Source organism: Gymnoscopelus microlampas, assembly GCF_963454915.1.
Source record: "Gymnoscopelus microlampas genome assembly, chromosome: 21".
In the NCBI taxonomy this organism is placed as follows: Eukaryota; Metazoa; Chordata; class Actinopteri; order Myctophiformes; family Myctophidae; genus Gymnoscopelus; species Gymnoscopelus microlampas.
Window position 1 is genome coordinate 32,057,445 of NC_139958.1, and position 21,920 is coordinate 32,079,364.

Genomic DNA, 21,920 nt, shown 5'->3' on the forward strand with positions numbered 1-21,920 from the left:
ACGATGTGAACAGGCAGACTTGTGTCAGTCTCGTGACACGCATCAGTGACACTCATATAAATACTTTTTATGTGTTTTACAGGGGCAGCATCGAACGCCCTCCGACAGCCCTACCTGTGGCTGACCATCATACTGACTGTAGGGATCAGCCTGCTGCCTGTCATCTGTATCCAGTTCTTACATAAAGCCATCTGGCCTTCTGTAGGAGACAAGGTATGACCTTGTTTCAACTGTATTTTATAGCAGTGATTCTCAACCCTTTTAATGTCAAGGACCCCCTGTTTGATAATACGATTTCTATCCCTGAGACCCCAAACTACACTGTAAAATCCTCAAGTGTTCATTTATTTCCATTTGTACACTCTTAGAGACTTGCAGACTCTGTTAGGGTCCATTAGTTTCAACTATCAATGATTTAGCTTGGGGACCCCGTGGAACCCCCTCAAGGACACCTGGGGATTTGAGGACACCATATTAAAAAACAGTGTTCTATAGTATATCATTTATATTCCTTATTTTCTCTTTACGTTTTCATGCTGAAGTAAACTTAATTGAAGTTGAGAAGCTCATTTAAGGCATATCAAACAAACTCACAACGCGTCGTATAACGACGTGTTGTGGGCTTGTAGATCTGCTATTGAAAGTGGTTTAGTCTTTCTGTGCGTTTTATAAATATTGAACCAATTAAAAGTATTACAAAGAACTAATAAGGGGGAAAAAATGACATTTCCTGAAAATACCTGTTTTGGACATCTGAAAGCGACGATGTCTAACATTTAATCATTATCATTACCTTTCACACACACCCAGGTCCAGCGGAACAGGAAGAAGTACGAGATGGAAGAGGAGAAGAAAAAGCCTGCGGCTCTGCCTGCGTTCCAGCGAGGCAGACGTTCCCGGCGCTCCGCCTACGCCTTCTCCCACTCCCGGGGCTACGCCGACCTCATCGCCTCCGGGCGGAGCATCCGTCGGCGGCCGGCGGCGCGGGGCGAGCCACCTCAGGACAACATCTCAGAGACTCCCCAGAGAGAGGCAGAGAACATCTGACCAGGGGTTGTTGTGGGGCTGCAGGTCTGAGGAACGGAGCAAAAACTGTCACTGGATCATTTCTGAACGACTGGTCAAAGCTACTTAAGGAGGTTCATAGCAATCATGTTGTAAACATACGGGAGGTGGAACTATGCATTGGAGCGCTTGCGTTTTAGCTTTTGGTTTGTGTGTGAGTTGGGTGGATCATTGACCTCAAGGGTGCAAGGGTCTCCAATGGGAGAAACATGAGGATTTGAGTTGGTTCTCATTTGCAAGTGATTTCTCTGATTTTCAACCCTTGTAAATATAGTCAGTAGACAGTAATTTGTCTATTACGCAGGGTACACTGGAAGGCGACTCCACAGGTGCAAATCCACAGATGTTCAATACTTAATTTTTTTCATTTTTGCGTTTAATTCAAGTCCTCCTTAAGTAGGTTGAACTGGTGGTTCTGCTCTGGTCTTGTGGCCTCATAGACTCTGCAGACGGCACCATTTTCTCTATGCACAGACTCTTTTAAAATGCGAAACAAAGCTCACCGAAGACAAAACCGCCATCACTGGGGTTTGGTGTCATGCAATATGATGTTGTGTGACATAACAATGTTGTTAAACTCAGGATTTTTAAATGAAAAGCCTTATTTGTAGTCTTGGTACCATAGGTTGACAGGGGTTACGTACATAGTTCCGACAGTAAAAGGAACTGATGGGTTGGATGGAACTGAGTCTACGTTTAAAGGGATACTTTGATATATGGGGTTTTAGCCTATTGTTCTCTAAGCACTTGTGACAGCAGAGAGAAAATGAGAGGAGGTAAATTGATCACTTTGAAACATGACATACATACTGCTTAATTGCTTGCATGAAAGTGAAGCATAATATCGTGTTTGTTTTTATCATTTATAACTGTTAAAGTTGTCAGTCCGTTTCACACCTTTGCTTAACAGAATTTAGATAATCTCAATGGTAGGAGAGAAAATCCTATTGAGAATAAAATTCAGCATTTTTGGGTGAAAATGTTCAAATATTTCTGGGCTTTTCCATTCAGCCACTGCTAATGGAAGTTAACCAAACCTTTGGTTTGCTTAACGAATGTGAAAGAATTAGAGTTTTGTTGTTACTATTACACAAAGTGTCCCAAGAGTTAGATAAACAGGCTAAAATGTGCAACATCAAGGTATCACTTTATCCTTTTTAAATCTGAATGTGGTTTGGTATGCAAGCGAAGACCGACGTTATACAAGTACCTTTAATTTAATATTATTGTGAATAGTTAATGGTTTTGTCTCTACTGCCTTAAGCTCTCTGTCCAAAGTGTACTTACAGATGGGTGTCGCAATCATTCATTTTTTGAGGGGATTTCACTTTTCTTTCAACAGCTTAGTGTTGTCATACCTGCCTTCAGTGCTGGATCTTACTATGAAATGTTCCTATACCTCACTTGTTATTTTGGTGGTTATGATGCTGTCCTGACCTCTGTAAAGTCATTGATATGTTTTCCCTTGAGAAAGCACATATTTTTATTTAAGTTTCCGGTTTATCAATGTTTTCAAGCTGGATCATTTTACGACAACATACGACCAAGCCTCTTTTGGCAGGTAAAACTTTATATTATAACGGCAATGTGGTAAACTGTATATTAACATGTGGGGAAAGTGTTAGTATATAATGAATCTCCTAAATCCTTAATGCATGTAAAGTGATGCAACACGGTATGTTTAAACGGTTATATTGTACACTTTGTACATCCATTGCGGTGAAACACTTATGTAACTACATGAGCCTACTGTATGTTTAGGTACATTTTCATTGTGCACCAACTCATTGTGTTTATATGTGCTTACACTACTTCCATAGGTTACAATACAGGCTGAAGGGGGAAGTTTACCCAAAATACAAAAATAAATGCAGTATTTTGGGTTAACAACCCCTTTAAAGGACCATACTGGTGGTCTGGCATGTTTAGCACATTTACCAAGAGTCATGCTGTACCCTGTATGCTTTTCCAACGCATACTGTGGTGCGTTTGATTTTCGGGGAAGCCATTGGTTTCTGTTCATTTCTAAATCAACTTAGAGAGACTTGAAATCCCACACATTAAATATCATTGCTTGGATACTTTTTGTTGTAGGCTACATGTATTAATTATGTTTGGCCAACATCAACACTATTTATTCAGCAACGTTTTAATAACTTTGTATGGTCTATGTTCTGGCCGAAGCTGTGAATAGACAATTACATTTATTGATGCCGGTATGGTCCTTTAGGAAACACTCTAGTTCTACAAAACAGCATTTCTGGTTTCAAACCGCTCAAAGCCAAACGATACTTCAAATGTCTTGACTGTTACTGTTTCATGTTATACTTCTAGTGTTACTGCACGCAGAAGACGGCCTTTTATTGTTGATTGAATCAAGCCAGTAGACAGAAGTGCTGCTGTTACCTGTTACCAGGAAAGAAACTGCACCCCAGATTGTCATGTGATGGCATTTTATTTTTTTATTTTGATTACTTCTACTGTTTATTAGGATTGCTATTACTGTTATTATAAAGTGGTTGTTAATAAAAAGCCATGAGCAAATTTATTTCTCTGACGTGGAATAATTGAATGCACTGTGAAATGTTGTAAGAGTGAATGAGGTGTCAATATATGGCCAAGAACATGTTTGTCTGTCCAGTCTACAGATGCCCTTCTAGAAGCAGAACTGGTCGAGCCCATACTATGTGAATGTGACTGTCAATCGGACCCTGAGTGCCCACATCGGAGTAAGATAAGCAGACTGGGTTTAAGATGAAAAGATATGTGAGGAGATGTCTCCAGTCTTCCCCCACCAGTCCCTAGAGAAGCCAAAGAGGCAGAGGAGTCGGTACAGTATGTCTGCTATCAATTCGGAGAACCAGGACATGACATGTGGCACATCACTGCCCAACCACGATGCCCTTGAATACACAGACTCAAAGGCATGTTTCAAGGGAATGTTTCCCATTCTCACTCTGGGGAAATATCCACTCTTGTCGGCTATACCTGGACTGAGAGCTTAATAACTGAAAAGTGCAAGGGCCTTTGACATGGGTATACTTCTCTTGGTCCGCCTAGGAACCCTACTTGCAATTTTCACTTAAAATCGAAAATTAGAGAGATGGTAATGTGTTTTAAAAGGGCTCAAATTATGGTTGAAATCAAACTGCTCACATGAGTAGTTTGACTTATTAGTTATTGGAATGATATCTACTTTTGTTTCACAGGTTAATGTATTGGGTCTGATTGATTAATTACGATTGGGTTTTAGATTAGTAGTTATTCTACTTAGAAAAGCCTCCTGTGGACAGGTGTTAAATGATCACTCGTGCTGGTTCATCCAATGTGATTGTGATGTCCATGTCAAATAAACATGCCGTAACATAATGATTGCTATGGGAATACAAAGCTATTTAACCAAGAAAATATCACACTGCTTTGAACAAAATATTTGGTACAACCGGTTATACAATCATGACATTCCATTTCCTGATTCAACTCCAGACTGAATTTAAACTAGGGTCCAAGTGCCTGCCTTGTGTTAAACATAGAAAAGGCTAGCCTCACTCAGGCGGCTCACAGGGCTCACGCCCACTCCTGGTGGTCTGACTTGTATGCAGATTGGACTGAATTGATTGAATATTTTATTAAACACAATTATTGACAGTACAAGTAGTATATTGAAAAGTTATGCTAAAGGAATAACAAATGACATTGTACTCAATTCATCAGAAATACATACTTTAAAAGTGCATGAGGAAACACGGTTCAACATAATTAAGTTTCATGCTGTTATATATTTATAGAAACAGTCAAATGTTTGTATGCTACCAATAGTGTAGGCTAGGCTAATATACAGCAATGTTGTTGTTGGGCAGATCAGATGTCTCTGTCAGAATTGAATGGAGACAATGATAGGTCGGTGGGAAAACATGTTTTCTGGTGTTTTAAGTGGTGCAATATCTAATAGGCTGCTTTATTTAAAAAATAAATAACATATTGCACCCATCTTATGGAATAACCGGATTAGATGGTTACTGAAGTATTCAACTCCATTCAGTGCCTTGAAATCAATGCAATTTGCCCAACACCATTAGGCGTAATGTGTGCAACACCGCCACCTCCTGTCCATAATAATTGACTACAATAATTAACTACCTGACTCTTGTACACGGATTTCCAACATTAACACCATCCTAAAAGGTCAAGGAAGGGTGTCTCGACCCCAAAAGTTTAACAGTTTGCAAAAAAGGTACGGTTATACAATAACACAAAAAGCCCTGAGGATTTGTTGCCATTGTGGTCCTATGTATTCAATTAATGAAGACATACAATGTCTGAGTTGTATACGGATTGGAATGATGCTTCTTTAAAAGTGCATGAGAAGATATTAAAACACGGTTTAAATTGCTTCAATATTACAACGACTAGGCATTTAGCAGACGCTGTCATCCACAGCAACTTACAATAAGCAAGGTAAACACATACAAATGCAGAGACAGTAGTGCCTCAGTAAACTATGATCACAGGTAAACCAAGATCCTAGCATCAGTCTAAACAATATAGTAACAAAAATAATAATCTGTACAATGAAACTATGTGATACCAGGTAAACAATGAACGTAGCATCTGTTTAAATAACCTGCTATCTAAATTACATTCTTAACATTGTCAAGAAAAACAAGCCTAAATAACAAAACATAAGAACAAATAACCAAGATATAATTATCTGCAAGGTAGCCATGTCTTGGTCAGTGGCTAGCATCAAGGGAGGCAGAAGGAAGGGGTACAGGGAGAGTGAAGTGCAAGGGACCCCCTAGCCTAGGGTCTGAAGGCTCCACCTCACTCCCACCTTTGGGAGTGGGTCTGCAGTTCTGACTGCAATGGTGAGTTTGTTCCACAGTTTGGGAGCCAGAGGGAGAAGAGTCTGGGATGTGTGGAGCGTTGTACCGGGGTTTTTAGGAAAGGTTCAGACAGCTTTCCTGCATTAGCTGATCTGAGTGAGCAAGAGGGGTTGTAGGTTTGGATCAGGCTTTGAAGGTATAGGCGTGCCATGCCTTTGGTTGCCTTGTAGGCCAACATCAGTGTCTGTTTTGTACTCTGTGCAGGCAGCAACTGGGAGCCAATGGAGGGAGTGGAAAAGGGGCGAGACGTGAACATTTTGGCTGGTTGAAGACCGGGCGTGCTGCTGCATTCTGGATCATTTGGAGGGGCAGGGGCTTAAGTGAAGCATGTCGGGAGGCCAGTAAGGAGGGAGTTACAGTAGTCGAGTTTTGAGATGATGCCTGGATAAGGAGCTCTGGCTGACTATTCTGGTGCTCCATCTGGAGTTAAAACAAAATATGAAAATAGATTACTGGATTGTATTACTGCAACCTAAATAAAATCAGCTAGAATGCACTCTGATGTTCAATCCACAGTAACAAAAATATGAAGAAATCCATCTGAAAACAAATAATTGAGTATCACCTCTTTCTCCCTGTCCAGCTTAGCATGGAGTCCTGACACATCACTGGTACTGACATGGTATTCAGCAGCTGGATGGGGCAAACACACAACATCACATTAAGGTGGTGGAGTGGAGGACTGGGGTGATGTGACTAGTTCAGCTTCCTCACAGGGCAGGATGCATCATTTACAGCAGAATAATTACTACAGTGAGTGATTTCTAATAAATCTACTTTGTGATTGATTGCACACCCGCTCCTGTACGGTCTGATGAGAGAAAAGTGTTGCTCCTGGTAAAGTCAGACTGGGATTATCTTTCTCGTTGCTGCTGTGTCAAGGCGCATAGTCAGAAACATTTACATAACTGCATCTCTTAACTTTTTTTGTCTTAATGCTTAGAGCAACACAACATGTCGCAGTAGTAAAACAATTATAGTTTTCTTTATAGTGATTGTGTAGGGCAGGCTATACGTGAACAAACCATCACATGGAGGATGGTGGTTTTCCAGCATGCCTTTTCTACATGCTTGAAAATGTAATGAGAGATCACATAACCATGAGACAGTAGGAATTGTAGGCATTACATTTAGTTTGACTCTGGTTCCGCAGATAAATATTGTGAAAGTAGCGTTGTGAGCTTGTAGATCGGCTATTTTCATAATGTTTGCCTCTTTCTTACATAATATTTGACAATTTGGTATTAAAAAGGTCTTAAAAGTCCCTAAATTGTCACTTTAGAAATATGCAGATACCCTGTATACACTTATACTGCATGTTGGTTTGTTTACTGTTGAGTGAGAAAACAATGTCGCACATTAAGCTAATCATCTAGGAGTAGGGACCCCCAGTTTGGGAACCACTGCTATAATCGATGGTCGTCATCAAGGGAAAACAAGATGTTTGTAGAAAGAAATGAGCTGTAAAAGGCCTGCTGTTCCATTCCAAGACCAAGCTTTTTAGGCTCAGAGGACAGAGAGATTTGCTGTAGTGTTCATAACGTACTGCAAGTCCTACTAATCTTAAGGATCATTTTACACTGGTTGACTGCCCCTGTCTCCTCTGCGACCCCGTCAGTTAAATCTACGGTATTAAAAGCGATGGGCGGCTGCACCACTCCTTACCTGGTCAGCGGTGCTGTAGGCTACAGCTTCTCCTGGGTGGAGGTCAGCTCAGAGCAGACAAACTGCTCCTCGGTGAGATGTTTCTTTTTTGTTTCCTCTAGCCTGCAGTGTGAACAGAAAAGCTAAATTAGTTAATATACCAGCTAAATGAGTTAATATAGCATCGCAAACATTGGCCATTTGAAAATAACCGATCTACAAGCTCTCTGCCCGATCAGAATTTTTAAACATAAATCTTGTATGGGGGTCCTTGGCACAATAGCTTTTCAGATGGGGGGGTCTGTTGCCAAATATATCAATTTGGGGGTCCTTGAAATTAATGTTATAAGTTGTTATGCATAGTTATAAATATTTATAACGAGTGTTATGAAGCCTTATAAGTGAATTAAGAATGCATTATAGACCCAGCCTTTAAGTAAAGTGTTACCCCAGTTTCCTTCACAGCAGAGGTCTGTTCTGAACACATCCTAAACAATACTAAAGGAATATTGGCATAATGAGTCAGACAACAGTTTATATAATAGTTCTTACATACTGTACCAGGCTCCATCACTGGTGGTTTCTTTTGGGTCCAGGAGATTCCATTTCATGCCCAAACCTACCCAGGAGGGGCTTCTACCTTGCACAGGTGTTGTCGTGGCTGGTATCTCCTGCCTGGAATGCTTTGGTTTCTGTAACATGTTTGTTTTAACTATGGATTGTCCTTAGTCTGATCCCTTACCCTTTGAGCTGCCTGGCATGGTGGCACCTGCCAGGAGCTTAGCTCTCTGGGTCACTGGGATAACGCAAGCTCCTCCACCACGTCAAGGTGACAATCCATGAGAGGAGATCCCAATTTAGTCATCGCCAATTCCCAATTGTCCCCAAGTGTCCTTAGGTCCCTGTTGCTGGCACCACAACCACCTCCACAGCTGGAGAGAGGTATAAGCTACTGTGTGCATCCTCCCATACACACTTGCCAGTAGCTTCTGCCGTGCAGCAAAAAGGACGGTCACTTGATCCATCGCCAGATTAAGTTCCCACCCGTAAACACGGCCAATTGTGTTTGATGGAGCGCCTGGGCCAAGTTTGAGGCACCGCCGTTACTGCTGGGTGTTGAACCCAGCTTTCTGCTGCGGTGGTGGGAGAGTGTGTTTACCTCTACCACACCCAGACGCCCCATAGATAGACAGACAGACAGACAGACACACAGACGCTAAAGGCTCAGGTGCAAGACGCTACCTAAAGCCTGACCCCGCAAGACGCCAGGGCCATCACATAGACACAGACAAATGTTTATTTTTTTTATTTTATTTTTTTTTGTGGGGAGGGGGGGGGGGTACATTTCCTTAACAACAACAAGTATTTCTAATAGGACTAGTATTACCAGTTGATGTTAAAAGTCAGCCAACAGAATAAAAAGTCAACAACCACCCCTTAATTTAACCTCAACTTAACATTAAACGACCTATCAATATCACAACATTATAACAAACAACATACAATCGGAGCAACAGTGTGCCCCAGAGGCAAGGACACACCCTGGCATCAGCCAACCTGATCCTATCACGACACACTGACATCATTGTTGGAACACTATGAATAACAATTATATTTCTATACTGGTTGGCTTTTAGCCTCCGTAAACAAAAGTTGCACAGGACAGATATGACAAACATAACACATAAAATAAAACATTAATAGTGGAAATAGCTGATACAAGCTAAAACATTTTCAACATGGAAATGATTATTACGATTATGATGATTATGCAAAAAACAACTGCGATTATCTCAAATAATTGCGATTAGGCGATTATGTAATAATTGCGTTTTGTCTTACAGACAGCATCATCTGTCCGTCTGTCCTGTACACGGACACCCTGAACTGGCGATGGAGCACCCGTCCCCCCTTCTCCCATGTCGTCTCCACACAGGAGATGACTCTGGGCAGCTGCTGACCAGAGACCTCCACGAGGTCGTACTGGTTGCAGGCGTGCCTCCACCCATTGAAGGCTGATGTTAGGGTGTTGGGGTGGGGCGGAGTCACCAGGGACCCGGAGAAGACCTGGTAGAGAGCCGTATCTGCAGTGGGCATCACCCCTGGTGGCTTCACTGTGTTCTGCTTCCAGGTGTGGCTGAAAAGACAGTAATACCATTTACTTACCTTACCATCCCACAGGGGCTCTGGCTTACGGGGCGGCACCGTGAAGTCCTTTGGAGGCCTGAGCAGCTCCTTGTCGACCAATGTGAGCGAGGAAAGGTCCCTCGTCTGGTCGATGCGAGTGTACAGCTCAGGGATGCACGCTGTGATGACCTCCATGTCGTCATCGGACAGGGGACGGTTCCTAAGGTTGTCCACGTGAACGTTGATCAACCTGTTCGCCATTCTGGAACACTCTGCAATGGAAAACACAACATTAGTTTACTATTGTTATTCTTAACTGAAAGATTCCTTAAATTTCAAATCAAATTGCATTAAAAAAAGAATGTGGATCTAGTGAGGTGAACAAGCTAAACATCAAACAGCAGAAATTGATTACAGTAATTCATTATTGGTCAAATTAGAGTAACTTACTTGCAAATCCAGAGGAAGGCCCAGGGACCAACGTTCTTGTAGAAAAATAGGAAGCCGACTTGTTCTTCAACTGGATGTGATACAGCTCCATCCTGCTCTGTGGAGAGAGAGAGGGGGGGAGAGAGAAATAGAGAGAGGGAGCGAGCGAGAGAGAGAGAGAGAGAGAGAGGCTGAGCACTGAGAAGGAGAGAGAGTTGAGAGCTGAGAAAGAGAGAGCTGAGACAGCTGTGAAAGGGAGAGAGAACAGAAAGATATGTCAGTTTGTTATGTTAGTGGTGGAAAGTAACTAAACATTTACACAGATACTAACTGACTGCAGCCTAATTAAGTACAAATTTGAGGTTGGCTACTATAGTAATATGGAAGTAAAAATGGAAATACTGTACATAGAGTATTCCCATTTTTCAGTATTGTATACATCTCATTACAAACATTACTTACAGTGTAGATTTAGATCATTACAAAACATACATTAACCAAATAAGCCCTATTTGTTACTGCATCTATTAAAAAATGCAAATCTACAAGCTTGCAATGCGACACATTGTGTCGCATTGAGTAAATAAAACAATCCGAGTAGGCTTGCTTCTACCACCATTGAATTAAATATCATTGTGTGGAGGGAGCCTATAACTGCTCTGCTCCTGTGAATTGAATACACAGGCAGTGGTGGAAAAAGTACTCAAATTTTGACTTAAGTAAAAGTATCAATACTGCACACAGAATCTGTTACAAGTAAAAGTCCGGAATTCAAAATGTACTTGAGTAAACGTACAAAAGTGTTGGCATCAAATTGTACTTAAAGTAAAAAAAACGCATTGTGAGCTTGTAGATTGGCTATTTTCAATAGGGCTGAAGTGGTTACTGTACGTTGTGTAATAATACATCTACAAAGTATTATTACAAGTACATTGTACTGCTACAATGGCCCCACAAATCGATTCAGGTTGTAACGACAGCGCCAATTGTTTGTTTTCAATTATAAACAAGCTACAATGAGACGTTTTGAATGTATGAAACTCATTTCAACCCAGTACAACCAATTCAAATGACATTTCCACCTTAATCCCAAGAGCGTTTTGAAACGTTTTTTGAAAATCAACAACACAACATACATAAGAGACAGCAGACGTTACACAGCTATAAACAAGTTAGCTGTTATTTCGAAAACGATCGTGCAAAGACGACAGCACGACCGTTAACGGTAAACAGTAAGCAGATCTACAAGCTCACAATGCATCACGATGCATCTGGCGTCGTTGTGAGCTTGTACATCTGACATTTCAACGGTTGATGCTGTCGTTAACATGACAGCAACGGCCGTTGGCGCGTCGCGAGCTTGTAGATCTGCAATTTCAACGACAGCACGGCCGTTAACGGTAAACAGTAAGCAGATCTACAAGCTCACAACGCATCACGATGCACCTGGCGTCGTGTAAGTTAACATGACAGCATCGACCGTTGAAATAGCAGATATACAAGCTCACAATGCATCGCGATGCATCTAGCGTCGTGTAAGTTAACATGGCAGCAACGGCCGTTGACGTGTCGCGCGACACGTTGTGAGCTTGTAGATCTGCCATTTCAACGACAGCACGATCGTCAACGGTAAACAGTAAGCAGAAAAGTCATCCACTAACAATTGTAGCCTCTAAACTTTTGAAAGATCACGCTAAAATCAAACATAATCAATAAAATAGCATTAACATGACAGTTCCCCCCTACCCCCCGGCCCGAGCATCATGAAAATAAATCAAACTCACCAGTTGTAGAGGAAAAAGTTGGTTGAAAAGCAACAAATTAGCGCTGCTGCAAGAAAAAAGTAGAAAAGTAGAAAAAGTAGAAAAGTAGAAAAAGTAGAAAAGTAGAATCTGTAGAGGTTGTTCTGGTTGATGGTTCCGTCCGTTAGTGGCTGATAAAGCAGGTAAAGTGGCTGTTAAGCTCTGGGTAGATGCGAGTGAATCTATGAAAGTCTCAAACACATCTGACGCTGCTCGCTCTGCTTAACGATTTTATACCTGCAGCATCCCGTGATCCCGTGATCCCGCATGAGCCCGCCTCTCGCTCGTCGCTGATTGGTCAGCTGTCGGTAAACAATTTCAAACACTAGCGAACTCGTGATGATGACGTCATCGCGTAACGTAACAAACGTACGTGTGTTTATTTTTGAAATGCAATTGTTATTTATTTATTATAGTAAAAGTATCAATACAGCAATGTAGAAATACTCCGTTGCAAGTAAAAGTCCGGAATAACAAATGTACTTATGTAATTATGCAGAATGTTTTCAAATGTCTAAAATATATAAAAATCTTTTGAAAATAGCTGATCTACAAGCTTGTGAGCTTGTAGATCTGCTATTTTCAAATGACCAAAATGTATATAGGGCTGAAGTGCTTAGTGTATGTTTTGTAATGTAAAATCTACAAAGTAACAAGTAACATAAGTTTTCAAATAATTGTAGTGGAGTAAAAAGTACAATATTTGCCTCTGAGATGTAGTGGAGTAGAAGTAAAAGTACTGACAATTGTAAATACTCCAGTAAAGTAAAAAAAATACCTCAAAATTGTACCTAAGTACGTACGTACTACTTGAGTAAAGTACTTAGTTACTTTACTCCACTGACAGTTTACGTGACATCACGTGTCAGAGCACATTCAAGACAGCCATTAAGCAACCGTTCTGATCTGCTGACAAGCTAGCGACGCGTTTAATAGTGAAATGTGAATAAATGAATGAATGAAACATGGAGGAAAGGGAGTTAACTACGACCAGGGCAAAGAAAAGTTAATGCAGTTACAACAAGGACTGGGAAACTATTTATCCATGGGTGAAATGTCTATCCAGCTCTTGATATCCTTCTTGTCACTATCAGGCTCTATGCACAGCTGCCATATTGGTGAGAAATTGGGCGTCTTCCTTACTTCCTTCACAGGCTCTGACCCATTCTGCCCAAACCGAGTCAGGGTGCTGATATTGTGCATGTTGGCTCACTGGAACACTCTGCTACACCAGTGGGTCTCAAAGTGTGGTCCAGGGACCCTCATGGTTACTTGAGGGGGTTACAAATGGCCCCTTATGGGTGTGTAACTCTCAGAGTGTACAAATGGACCCGTAAGGGTCCATTTGGTTCCATTTGTACAGATCTACCTGGCCTTCCTCAATAATGTGCTGATGAAGATCTTCCATGATGTTGTTCTGCTGTTGGAGGGACAGGATGGGACCGTCTGTGAGCTATAAGATATAATGTTCACTCTCAAGACAAAGCTACAACAACAAACACATTGATTCCTTCTTTGGAATGGAGGCCAGTGCTATCGTCCAACAGTTTCCAGACCAAAAGGCAGCAACAATCAGAAATGATCTTTCCAACTTCTACGTTGCACTCAACTACCTGGAAAAGTGGTATGACTTCACAAACAACTACCAGAAGAATGTTGCATGCTTAGCACTGAAGAGGAGGTTCACTTTCTCCCAGCTCAGTGATGTGGTGGAGGCAAACTGGACATGGATGAACTGTATGATGAGTATTGTGTGACTCTGCCACGCCAGCAGGGAATTGTGGAGAGAGGAGCTCCTCTTCTGGAGAAGTGGTCCATCTTGCTTAAAGGCACAAAAACACTAAATATGACTGCTGTTGCATCCTTCCTCTTCAGCATCCCCATTACATCACCAATGCTCCAGTAGAGAGAGTGTTTGTCCTCATGACTGCTGCATGGACTGACCAGAGGAACCGTTGCTCTGTTGAGCTTATCAAGAGTGAAATCCAAGTCAAGAAAGACCAACTTTGAATACAGTTGTAAGGAATTCTACAGCTATGTTCTCAAGCAGAAGGCCTTATTGGAAGGAGCACGCTCAAGCAAAAAGTATAAACCCAAGAAGAACATCTAAGGTAAGATAAACATTGTTTAAATAGAATAGTGTATTGTGGGCTCTGGGCCAGTGTGGTGCTAGATTTTCATTTTGTGCTGCTATCCTTGTGTTTCACTCACTGCTGGGTGCTTTCTATGGTGCTGAATGTGCATTGCCTGTGTGGGCCAGGCCTGCCTGCACACAGTTGTTGCTGTGAGAAAACTGAAAGACTGGTGATGGACAAAACCTAGAATGTTTCAGCCAGGTGCTTTCCTTGGTTCTGGAAGTGCTGTGCTATGGTGGACACGTTTGTTTACAATTTCATTTATTATTAGTTGTTGTTCCCTCCAGTCCTGACCAGTTTTGATTTATATTAGTGTTTTGTTTTTAGTTTTTTAATGTTGTGCCTGTCTGATTTGAAAATAATTTGCAGTAGTTGGCTTTGTTAGGAGGATGCTGCTTTGGTAATGTTAATTTTCTTTTGTTAATATGCTAAATTGATACTGCACTTGCTGCTCTACATGTAGACTTGAGACTTGACTAGTAAGTTGCGCCTCAAGACATGAGACATGGGACTGTACCTAGTTGACTTGGCCACACTACTGTGAAAACTACAGACTTTATTGTGAGCTCCTTATTGGATGTAATTAATGTCTTCACAATCAAATCAAAGCCTTTGCTATACCAGTAGGTTGTATAGGCCAGTACATTTATACAGATAATTTCAAATGCATTTCTGTTGTTAAGTTTTTATTTGCAACGTAGTTCTATTATAGTTGTTATTATCATAGTCCTATTACAGCATTTCCTATTGAATCAACCAGATGGCAAAGTATAGTGATGTTATGTGAAGGGGCAGAATAGAAATAGAACATTTTTTTTAGACTACCTCGATGCATTGGTAACGTCACTAACATGTCCCACATTGTCCCACACAAACATACTCTTTGTCCACATCTGGTGAGTTGGGATCTGGTCACCCTACACACATTTTCACGATTTTTCAAAAGTAGCAGATCTACAAGCTCATAGCGCGGCACCGAAGCTCATAGCGCAGCACCGAGTGCCGCACTATGAGCTTGTACTGTAGCCCTGCTATTTTTGAATAGCCAAAGTATAAAAGGTTAAAGTGGTTAAAATTATCGTGATGCTATGTTAACACATTTTACTGGGGACCCCCTGGAACCCCCCCAAGGACCCCTGGGGGTCCCCAGACCCCACTTTGAGAACCAATGTTTTAAACAGGTTAGAATTGCAATATCAGGGTTTTTGCTCAAATTGGAAAATTTCAAATGCAACTATGAGCAATGGTTGATGCGTCCCCAGACACGTTGTTATGATACAGTAGCTATATAGCCTACTACTTCAGGTAAGACCCAATTCCAATGGTGGAAGAAGTACTCAGATATTTCACTTAAGTAAAAGTAGCAATACCACGGTGTAGAAATACTCTGTTAAGTAAAAGGCCTGTGTTCAAAATGTTACTTGAGTAAAAGTACAAAAGTTTTGGCATCAAAATATACTTAAAGTAAAAAAGTAAGTAAAAAGTAAAAGTACTAAAATGTTTGAAAATAGCAGATCTACAAGCTCACAACGCCCCGCGATGCGACGCGTTGTGAGCTTGTACATCGGCTATTTTCAAATAGCCTATGTATAAAATAGGTCTAAAGTGGTTAATGTATGTTTTATAATATAATAATTTATGACTGTAAAGTAGTAACTAAAGTTCAAATAAGTGTTGTGGAGTAAAAGTACAGTATTTGTCTCTAAGATGTAGTGGAGTAGAAGTAAAAGTACTGAAAATTGGAAATACTCCAGTAAAGTAAAAATAGCATTTTTTTTTACTTAAGTACAGTACTTGAGTAAATGTACTTAGTTACTTTACACCACTGCCCAAGAAAAGTCAAGCATGAGGCATAAAGCGCTCTCTGCTTTGGGTGCAAAATTAAGCAATCGCTAAAACCATTGGTTTTCAAACGTTTTAATTTGAAGGACCCCCAATGGACCAATGGAACCAATGGACCCTTGATGGTCATTAGTTATATACTGTAGGCCTATGCTTTTGCAGTTAATTGTGCGCACTTGATCCTGTTGGCCAACTGTTCTCAAATTAGGAGTCTGGGACACAGATTTTATTTAACTCCAAGAAAACGTTGTCAACGTCAAATACCCCTTATGCACTTTGTGTTCATTTAAAACCGTGGGTACATAACGCACATGTTCTGGGAATGTCCCAGAGTCAAAATGCTCTGGTCTCAGGTGGCCAGTGCATCAGATTTGCTTGAGGTTGAGGTTCCATGTTTGCTATTTTTTGCAGATATGGTTTTAAATGATGATGATTCCACACTCTCCTTACCAGTCATTAAAAAAAGTATTCTTTCTAGGAGGTTCTAGTGAAGGGAGAGTAGCCCTGTGTACAAAACAAAAAGGAAATAAGTGTGTATGTGTTTGATTGTCGAGTGGATGTATACGTGCATGTGTTTTGGACACATGCAGGCTATAAATGTATGTCCTTACACTGTAAGTCAAATTGCTGAACAAAATGGGTTCCTCTGATGTAAAACAAAAACAAAACAAACCAAACAAAAAAAACAATCTGGGGGGTCATTGAAAATAAATGATCCATTATCTCATAATCCACAAATGATCTCAGCCAATCATTCTCTTATACTTGGAACCCCGGCATCACCGGGCAAGCTGCCTGTTGCGAATAAACGTATTTATTTACCGGCTCGGTTTAGACCAGACAGTTCCATCATGCACTACCAGAGACATCGAGTCATTGCAGGAGTTAATGAAAGCAGAGGAAGAGAAGTTGCTAGACTCCTACTCCTTCTCCATTCCTGCTAAGAGTTGTCAGAAACATCCTCTGCCTACTCCAGAGAAACCCCCCTCCAAGAGGAGAGCAGTCCACACCTGGTTGGATTCTACAACGACAGATGGTGGTAAGTCCATCTCAAGTTAGCCTTGGATCAAGACTATCATAGATGTGTTTGATCGAGTCTGACTTTTACTATCGATAAAAATACATCTATCATAGTCTTGATCCAAGGCTAATATCCAGTAATTCTGAAACATTTTCATTTTCAAGGACCCCTCTTATTTGAGGCTATTTTTATCTCTGCGATCCCATTCTGTACTGTTAAAGCCTCTGTGTTCATTTAAATCTGATAGTGTGTAAATTAGACCATGGTATGGGTCCATTTGGTCTTACTTTGTACACTCTCTGAGTTATAAGTTGACTGTGAAGTAGGCCTATGTCTGGACTTATATGGACAAATACATATATATTACTGGATATATAATTGGATTGTGTATTTGAGGTCCAGAACTGTTGCAGTGTGTCTGGGGATGCTATGCTTTCCGGCTGTGATCATAGGCCAGCAAGTGTACTGTGAGTGTTGTATAGATACCCTGACAAACAAATTCATCTTTTGTAGTCATCCATAAGAGTTTAGACGAGGTCTAGGAACTTCTTGGTTCGTGTTTTGACTCTGACATTTCCCTTTTGCAGAAGGCACATGCCCCCAAAACAAAAGGCTTACAGAAGACTACCGTATACTCGGTTACTGACCTGACAGAACAGTTCAACACCATGTACAAAATGCTGACTGCAGGTAAAGTCCTTTTACAAAAGGAAGTTGACACTTGACAGTCTTAAAGACAGAGGTAAGAGGATAGCTTATGAGAAAGGTCATAATGGACCAAAACTGTGGCTTAAAAAGCCTAAGGTTTTGAGAAGCCATAAGGTATGCTAAAGGTCAATGCCCTCATACAATATGTAATCAGTGACAGTAGTACACAATTGACCAGAGAACAGGAACGCGCGCGCGCACACACACACACACACACACACACACACACACACACACACACACACACACACACACACACACACACACACACACACACACACACACACACACACTCAAAATGTAATGAACTCACATGCGAAAAGGAAATAAGTGGATCATAAACTTCCATATTATGCTTGTTGTTTTAGTATGATGCAAATATGTGTTATTTCATTCAAATTTCAACCTTTCTCCTTTGTTTTTCAGCATTGACCAAAAGGGAAATATGGATGGCAAACCATACTTCCTTTTTTATGTAAGAGGAAACCAAAACCTTTGCAGCACGTCACAATATACAGCATATAAACACCCTCTGCCACTCATAATTGTGTCAGAAACAAAGTAATTGTAGGACCGTACTGTACATTTAGCAGAGAACCTGTGTGAGGACAGTGAGTATGAGAATTTGAGACATTTTGCAGTAGATTTCTATGTGCATAGAAAATATGGCAGCGATATATGTTAACTCAAATGCTGAAAGAGTAGATCTTGGGAAAGCAGAAAGCCTTTATGCTAACGTTCAAATGAGGGAAAAAGATGAACATCTACAATCAGGTATGTAGGTCAATCAACACACCAACTAAACAGAGATTATTGTGACATATTGCTCCTATTCAGGTGTTCAAATTGAATGAATATATTCATGAGCTTATTGTATACAAGCTAAGAAAACTATTTATAAAAAGTATATGAGATAAACAAAGATTTGCACATTAATTCCCAGTGTGTTGATGCCAAAAACAAACTTTAAATGTTAAAGATCTGAAGGTGTTCTGATGATAATGTGTGATTCAGGTTGTGCTCAGAGGTCCAGAACTGTTGCCGTGTGTCTGGGGGTACTATGCTTTCTGCCTGTGATCATAGGCCAGCAAGTGTACTGTGAGTATTGTACAGAGACCTTTAACAAACAAAACACTTCTAGGTTATATACAGTAGCTTACTTTGAACACTACTTTTGGTTTTGTGGTCATCCATAAGAGTTTAGACTGACAAGGTCGAGAGACTTCTTGCTCTGTGTCTTGCTCTGTGTTTTGATTCTGATATTTCCCTTTTGCAGACAGCATACGTACAGTTCATTATGATTCTGAAATGCAACGTGTGAGAACCCAAAACAAAAACCTTACCGAAGACAACAAACAAGTACAGACCAGTTATGACAACCTAACGGAACAGTTCAACACCATGTACAAGATCCTGACTGCAGATAAAGTCTTGTTACAAAAGGAGGTTGACAGTCTTAAAGACAGAGGTAAGAGAATAGCTTATGAGAAAGGTCATTATAAACCAAAACTGTGCAAGTATAGTAAAGATCAGTGCCCTTATACAATATGTACAATATGTCACTCACAGACAGCTGCAGTGTGCAACATAGGAAGACCTGTGCAACCTGGCATCCCTAATTTGGACATGTCATCATGGGCGAAAGATTCTGATTCCGATTTTTTTAAATTAAAAAGGCAACATATTTGAAAAAAATAGTGCATTGTAATGCGTTGATCTGCTGTTTTCCCTATTTGTTTCCTTCACGTTTCGATTCTGCTCTCTCACTTCTGCAGAGAGGCTGTGTCTTAACGCCACAGGTAAGAGAATACTTTATATTATAAAAGAAAATCAAGGAGGGTTTCACTTTCTTGAACTACTTTAAATATGTAACACTTTTTCTAGCAAACTGTCCCAGTGGCTGGAAGTCCTTTGGCTGCAGTTGTTACTTGATCGTTGTTGACACTGTCAAGACGTGGGAGGAGAGCAGACTGGACTGTCAGAGCCAAGGAGCTGACCTGGTGATTGTAAACAGCAGAGAGGAACAGGACTTTCTCTCAAACAATCAAAAACAACATCAACTGCATTGGATCGGTCTGTCTGACCGAGCGTCTGAGGGGACGTGGCGATGGGTGGATGGGACCAGCCTGCAGGGTGAAGGGTTCTGGGCTACAGGGGAGCCTAATGACGCCGGTGAGGGAGCAGAGGACTGTGTGCACATAGAGAGCAGGGGATGGAATGACAGGGTGTGCTCTCACGGGTTAAACTGGATCTGTGAGAAGTAGGACTTCTCCCTCGCTGTACGGTGCAGACCTTGCCTGTCCAAATCCATTCATCTATAGGAAAAGGTAAAAAGAACCTAGGTCAAAATGGATCCAATGTACTTATTATTTAGTCACAAGCTCTTGCTAATGCTTTGCTATTTCCCCCCTGGCATCCCTATTTGTTGAGCATGTCATCATAGGCAAAAACGTCATTATTTTTCCAAAAATCTACAAAGCAGCACTGCAAGCTCACAAAAGTGCAACATGTGGACTTGTAGATCGGTTATTTGTAGATCACTACAGTATATACTTTTCCGAGAGATTGTCATGTGAAGAAATATAAAAGAGTAAAAGGTTAATTATGGAGATACAAGTTTTGTGCCCTACAGCGGCTAAATGTTTCTGCTGTGTCTGTAGTGTTTGCTTGTATAAGTGCTTGTAAGGAAACTTAAACCATTGATTTGAACTCAGGTTTGATGAGGACAAGGACCTCTTTATATTTACTTCATTGAGTCAAACATTTAATGAGTAATTACATTTCTTTTTGTTTGTTTGTTTTGCTTTGGACACTGACACTGACTACTGTTTGTGCCTGATTCTTTGTGTAAAATATATTATGTATGTTTGCATGTTGTGCTTACAAGAAGATGTATGCTGAGATTATACCTGATGCTGCTAAACGTTCTGTCTGCAAATATGTAATGTATGTAATTGACATTTTTGGTGCTTATAAAAGCATCTATTGTAATGTATGGAATTTCTCTGACGTGGAATAATTGACTGCACTGTGAAATGTTGTAAGAGTGAATGAGGTGTCAATATATGGCAAAGAACATGTTTGTCTGTCCAGTCTACAGATGCCCTTCTAGAAGCAGAACTGGTCGAGCCCATACTATGTGAATGTGACTGTCAATCGGACCCTGAGTGCCCACATCGGAGTAAGATAAGCAGACTGGGTTTAAGACGAAAAGATATGTGAGGAGATGTCTCCAGTCTTCCCCCACCAGTCCCTAGAGAAGCCAATGAGGCAGAGGAGTCGGTATGTCTGCTATCAATTCGGAGAACCAGGACATGACATGTGGCACATCACTGCCCAACCACGATGCCCTTGAATACACAGACTCAAGGGCATGTTTCAAGGGAATGTTTCCCATTCTCACTCTGGGGAAATATCCACTCTTTTTTTTTTTCCCCATTTATTTTTTATTGGATTTTTCAGAACATGAAAACAAACATTCACAGAAAAGAAAAGACTAACACATTAACAACAAACAAACCGAACATACAAAACATACAATTACAAACATATAAGGGGAGGAAACTGTCTCTCTTCTACTTGGTCACTTATTGACTACTATGCATAGGCATAATCCATACACTTGGTCACATTTCAGAAAATAGAAAACAAAATGTCCATTAATGGGACAAATCCAACATACACCTTGTTCATTATGGTCAATCAAAGAAAATAAAGAAAATTAAATTAACTGAATTCAAATAAAATCTGGTCTTAATGTAGAGACATAAGTAAGCCATTTAAACCAGTTGTCCACAAAGACTTCAGTCCGACCTCTAAAGCTGAATGTAATTCTCTCCATAACAAATATATTATAGATTAAATCAATCCACTCATTTATAGTTGGTATAACATTTGTAAGCCATTTTTTAGTTAAGGCCTTTTTTGCCGCTACTAGTAATACCCTTAACAAATATTGATCTTGCTTAATACAATGCAGATCTTCTAGGTCAGCAAGATACATGGTTTTAAAATCCAGATTAATTTCGATTCCTATAACAGCTTCCAGGACACTGTGGACACTTCTCCAAAATGGGACAACAGAAGAGCAACCCCAAAAAATATGAAAATGGTTTGCCATCGTCTCCCCACATGATCTCCAACAATCAGATGTTGAATATCTTCTTTTCTGCGCTGGAGTGCAAAAGAAACGAGTCACATTCTTCCAGCTGAATTCTCTCCATGTGGGGGAATTCGTCATTTTCCATTGGTGTTTGCATAT

General features: G+C 40.6%; 3 protein-coding genes across 4 annotated transcripts in view; 2 read left to right on the plus strand and 1 right to left on the minus strand.

Annotated features, from left to right (window-relative positions):
* atp8b1 (ATPase phospholipid transporting 8B1) overlaps positions 1-3,607 on the plus strand; it is a 41,348-nt gene extending 37,741 nt beyond the window's left edge. Inside the window, exons 29-30 of the mRNA XM_084046178.1 lie at positions 83-213; positions 811-3,607. Coding sequence (XP_083902304.1) covers positions 83-213; positions 811-1,047 — 368 coding nt within the window. The 3' untranslated portion in view covers positions 1,048-3,607. The remainder of the gene's footprint in view (positions 1-82; positions 214-810) is intronic.
* Positions 1-21,920, minus strand: part of LOC311037031 (replication protein A 32 kDa subunit-like) — a 469,874-nt gene that overhangs the window by 157,155 nt on the left and 290,799 nt on the right. The window lies entirely within an intron of this gene.
* Positions 18,259-21,184, plus strand: LOC311037197 (CD209 antigen-like protein C). 2 transcript variants are annotated; one of them, XR_014599946.1, is made up of 6 exons: positions 18,259-18,433; positions 18,674-18,757; positions 18,936-19,127; positions 19,435-19,458; positions 19,544-19,986; positions 20,753-21,184. XR_014599946.1 is itself a non-coding variant. In XM_084046317.1 (5 exons), exons 1-5 carry the CDS (start codon positions 18,310-18,312, stop codon positions 19,921-19,923), a joined length of 804 nt encoding a protein of 267 aa, XP_083902443.1. In that variant the 5' UTR covers positions 18,259-18,309; the 3' UTR covers positions 19,924-21,184. The 2 variants fall into 2 exon arrangements, 1 of the variants encoding a protein (XP_083902443.1); XM_084046317.1 differs by having other exon boundaries at positions 19,544-21,184.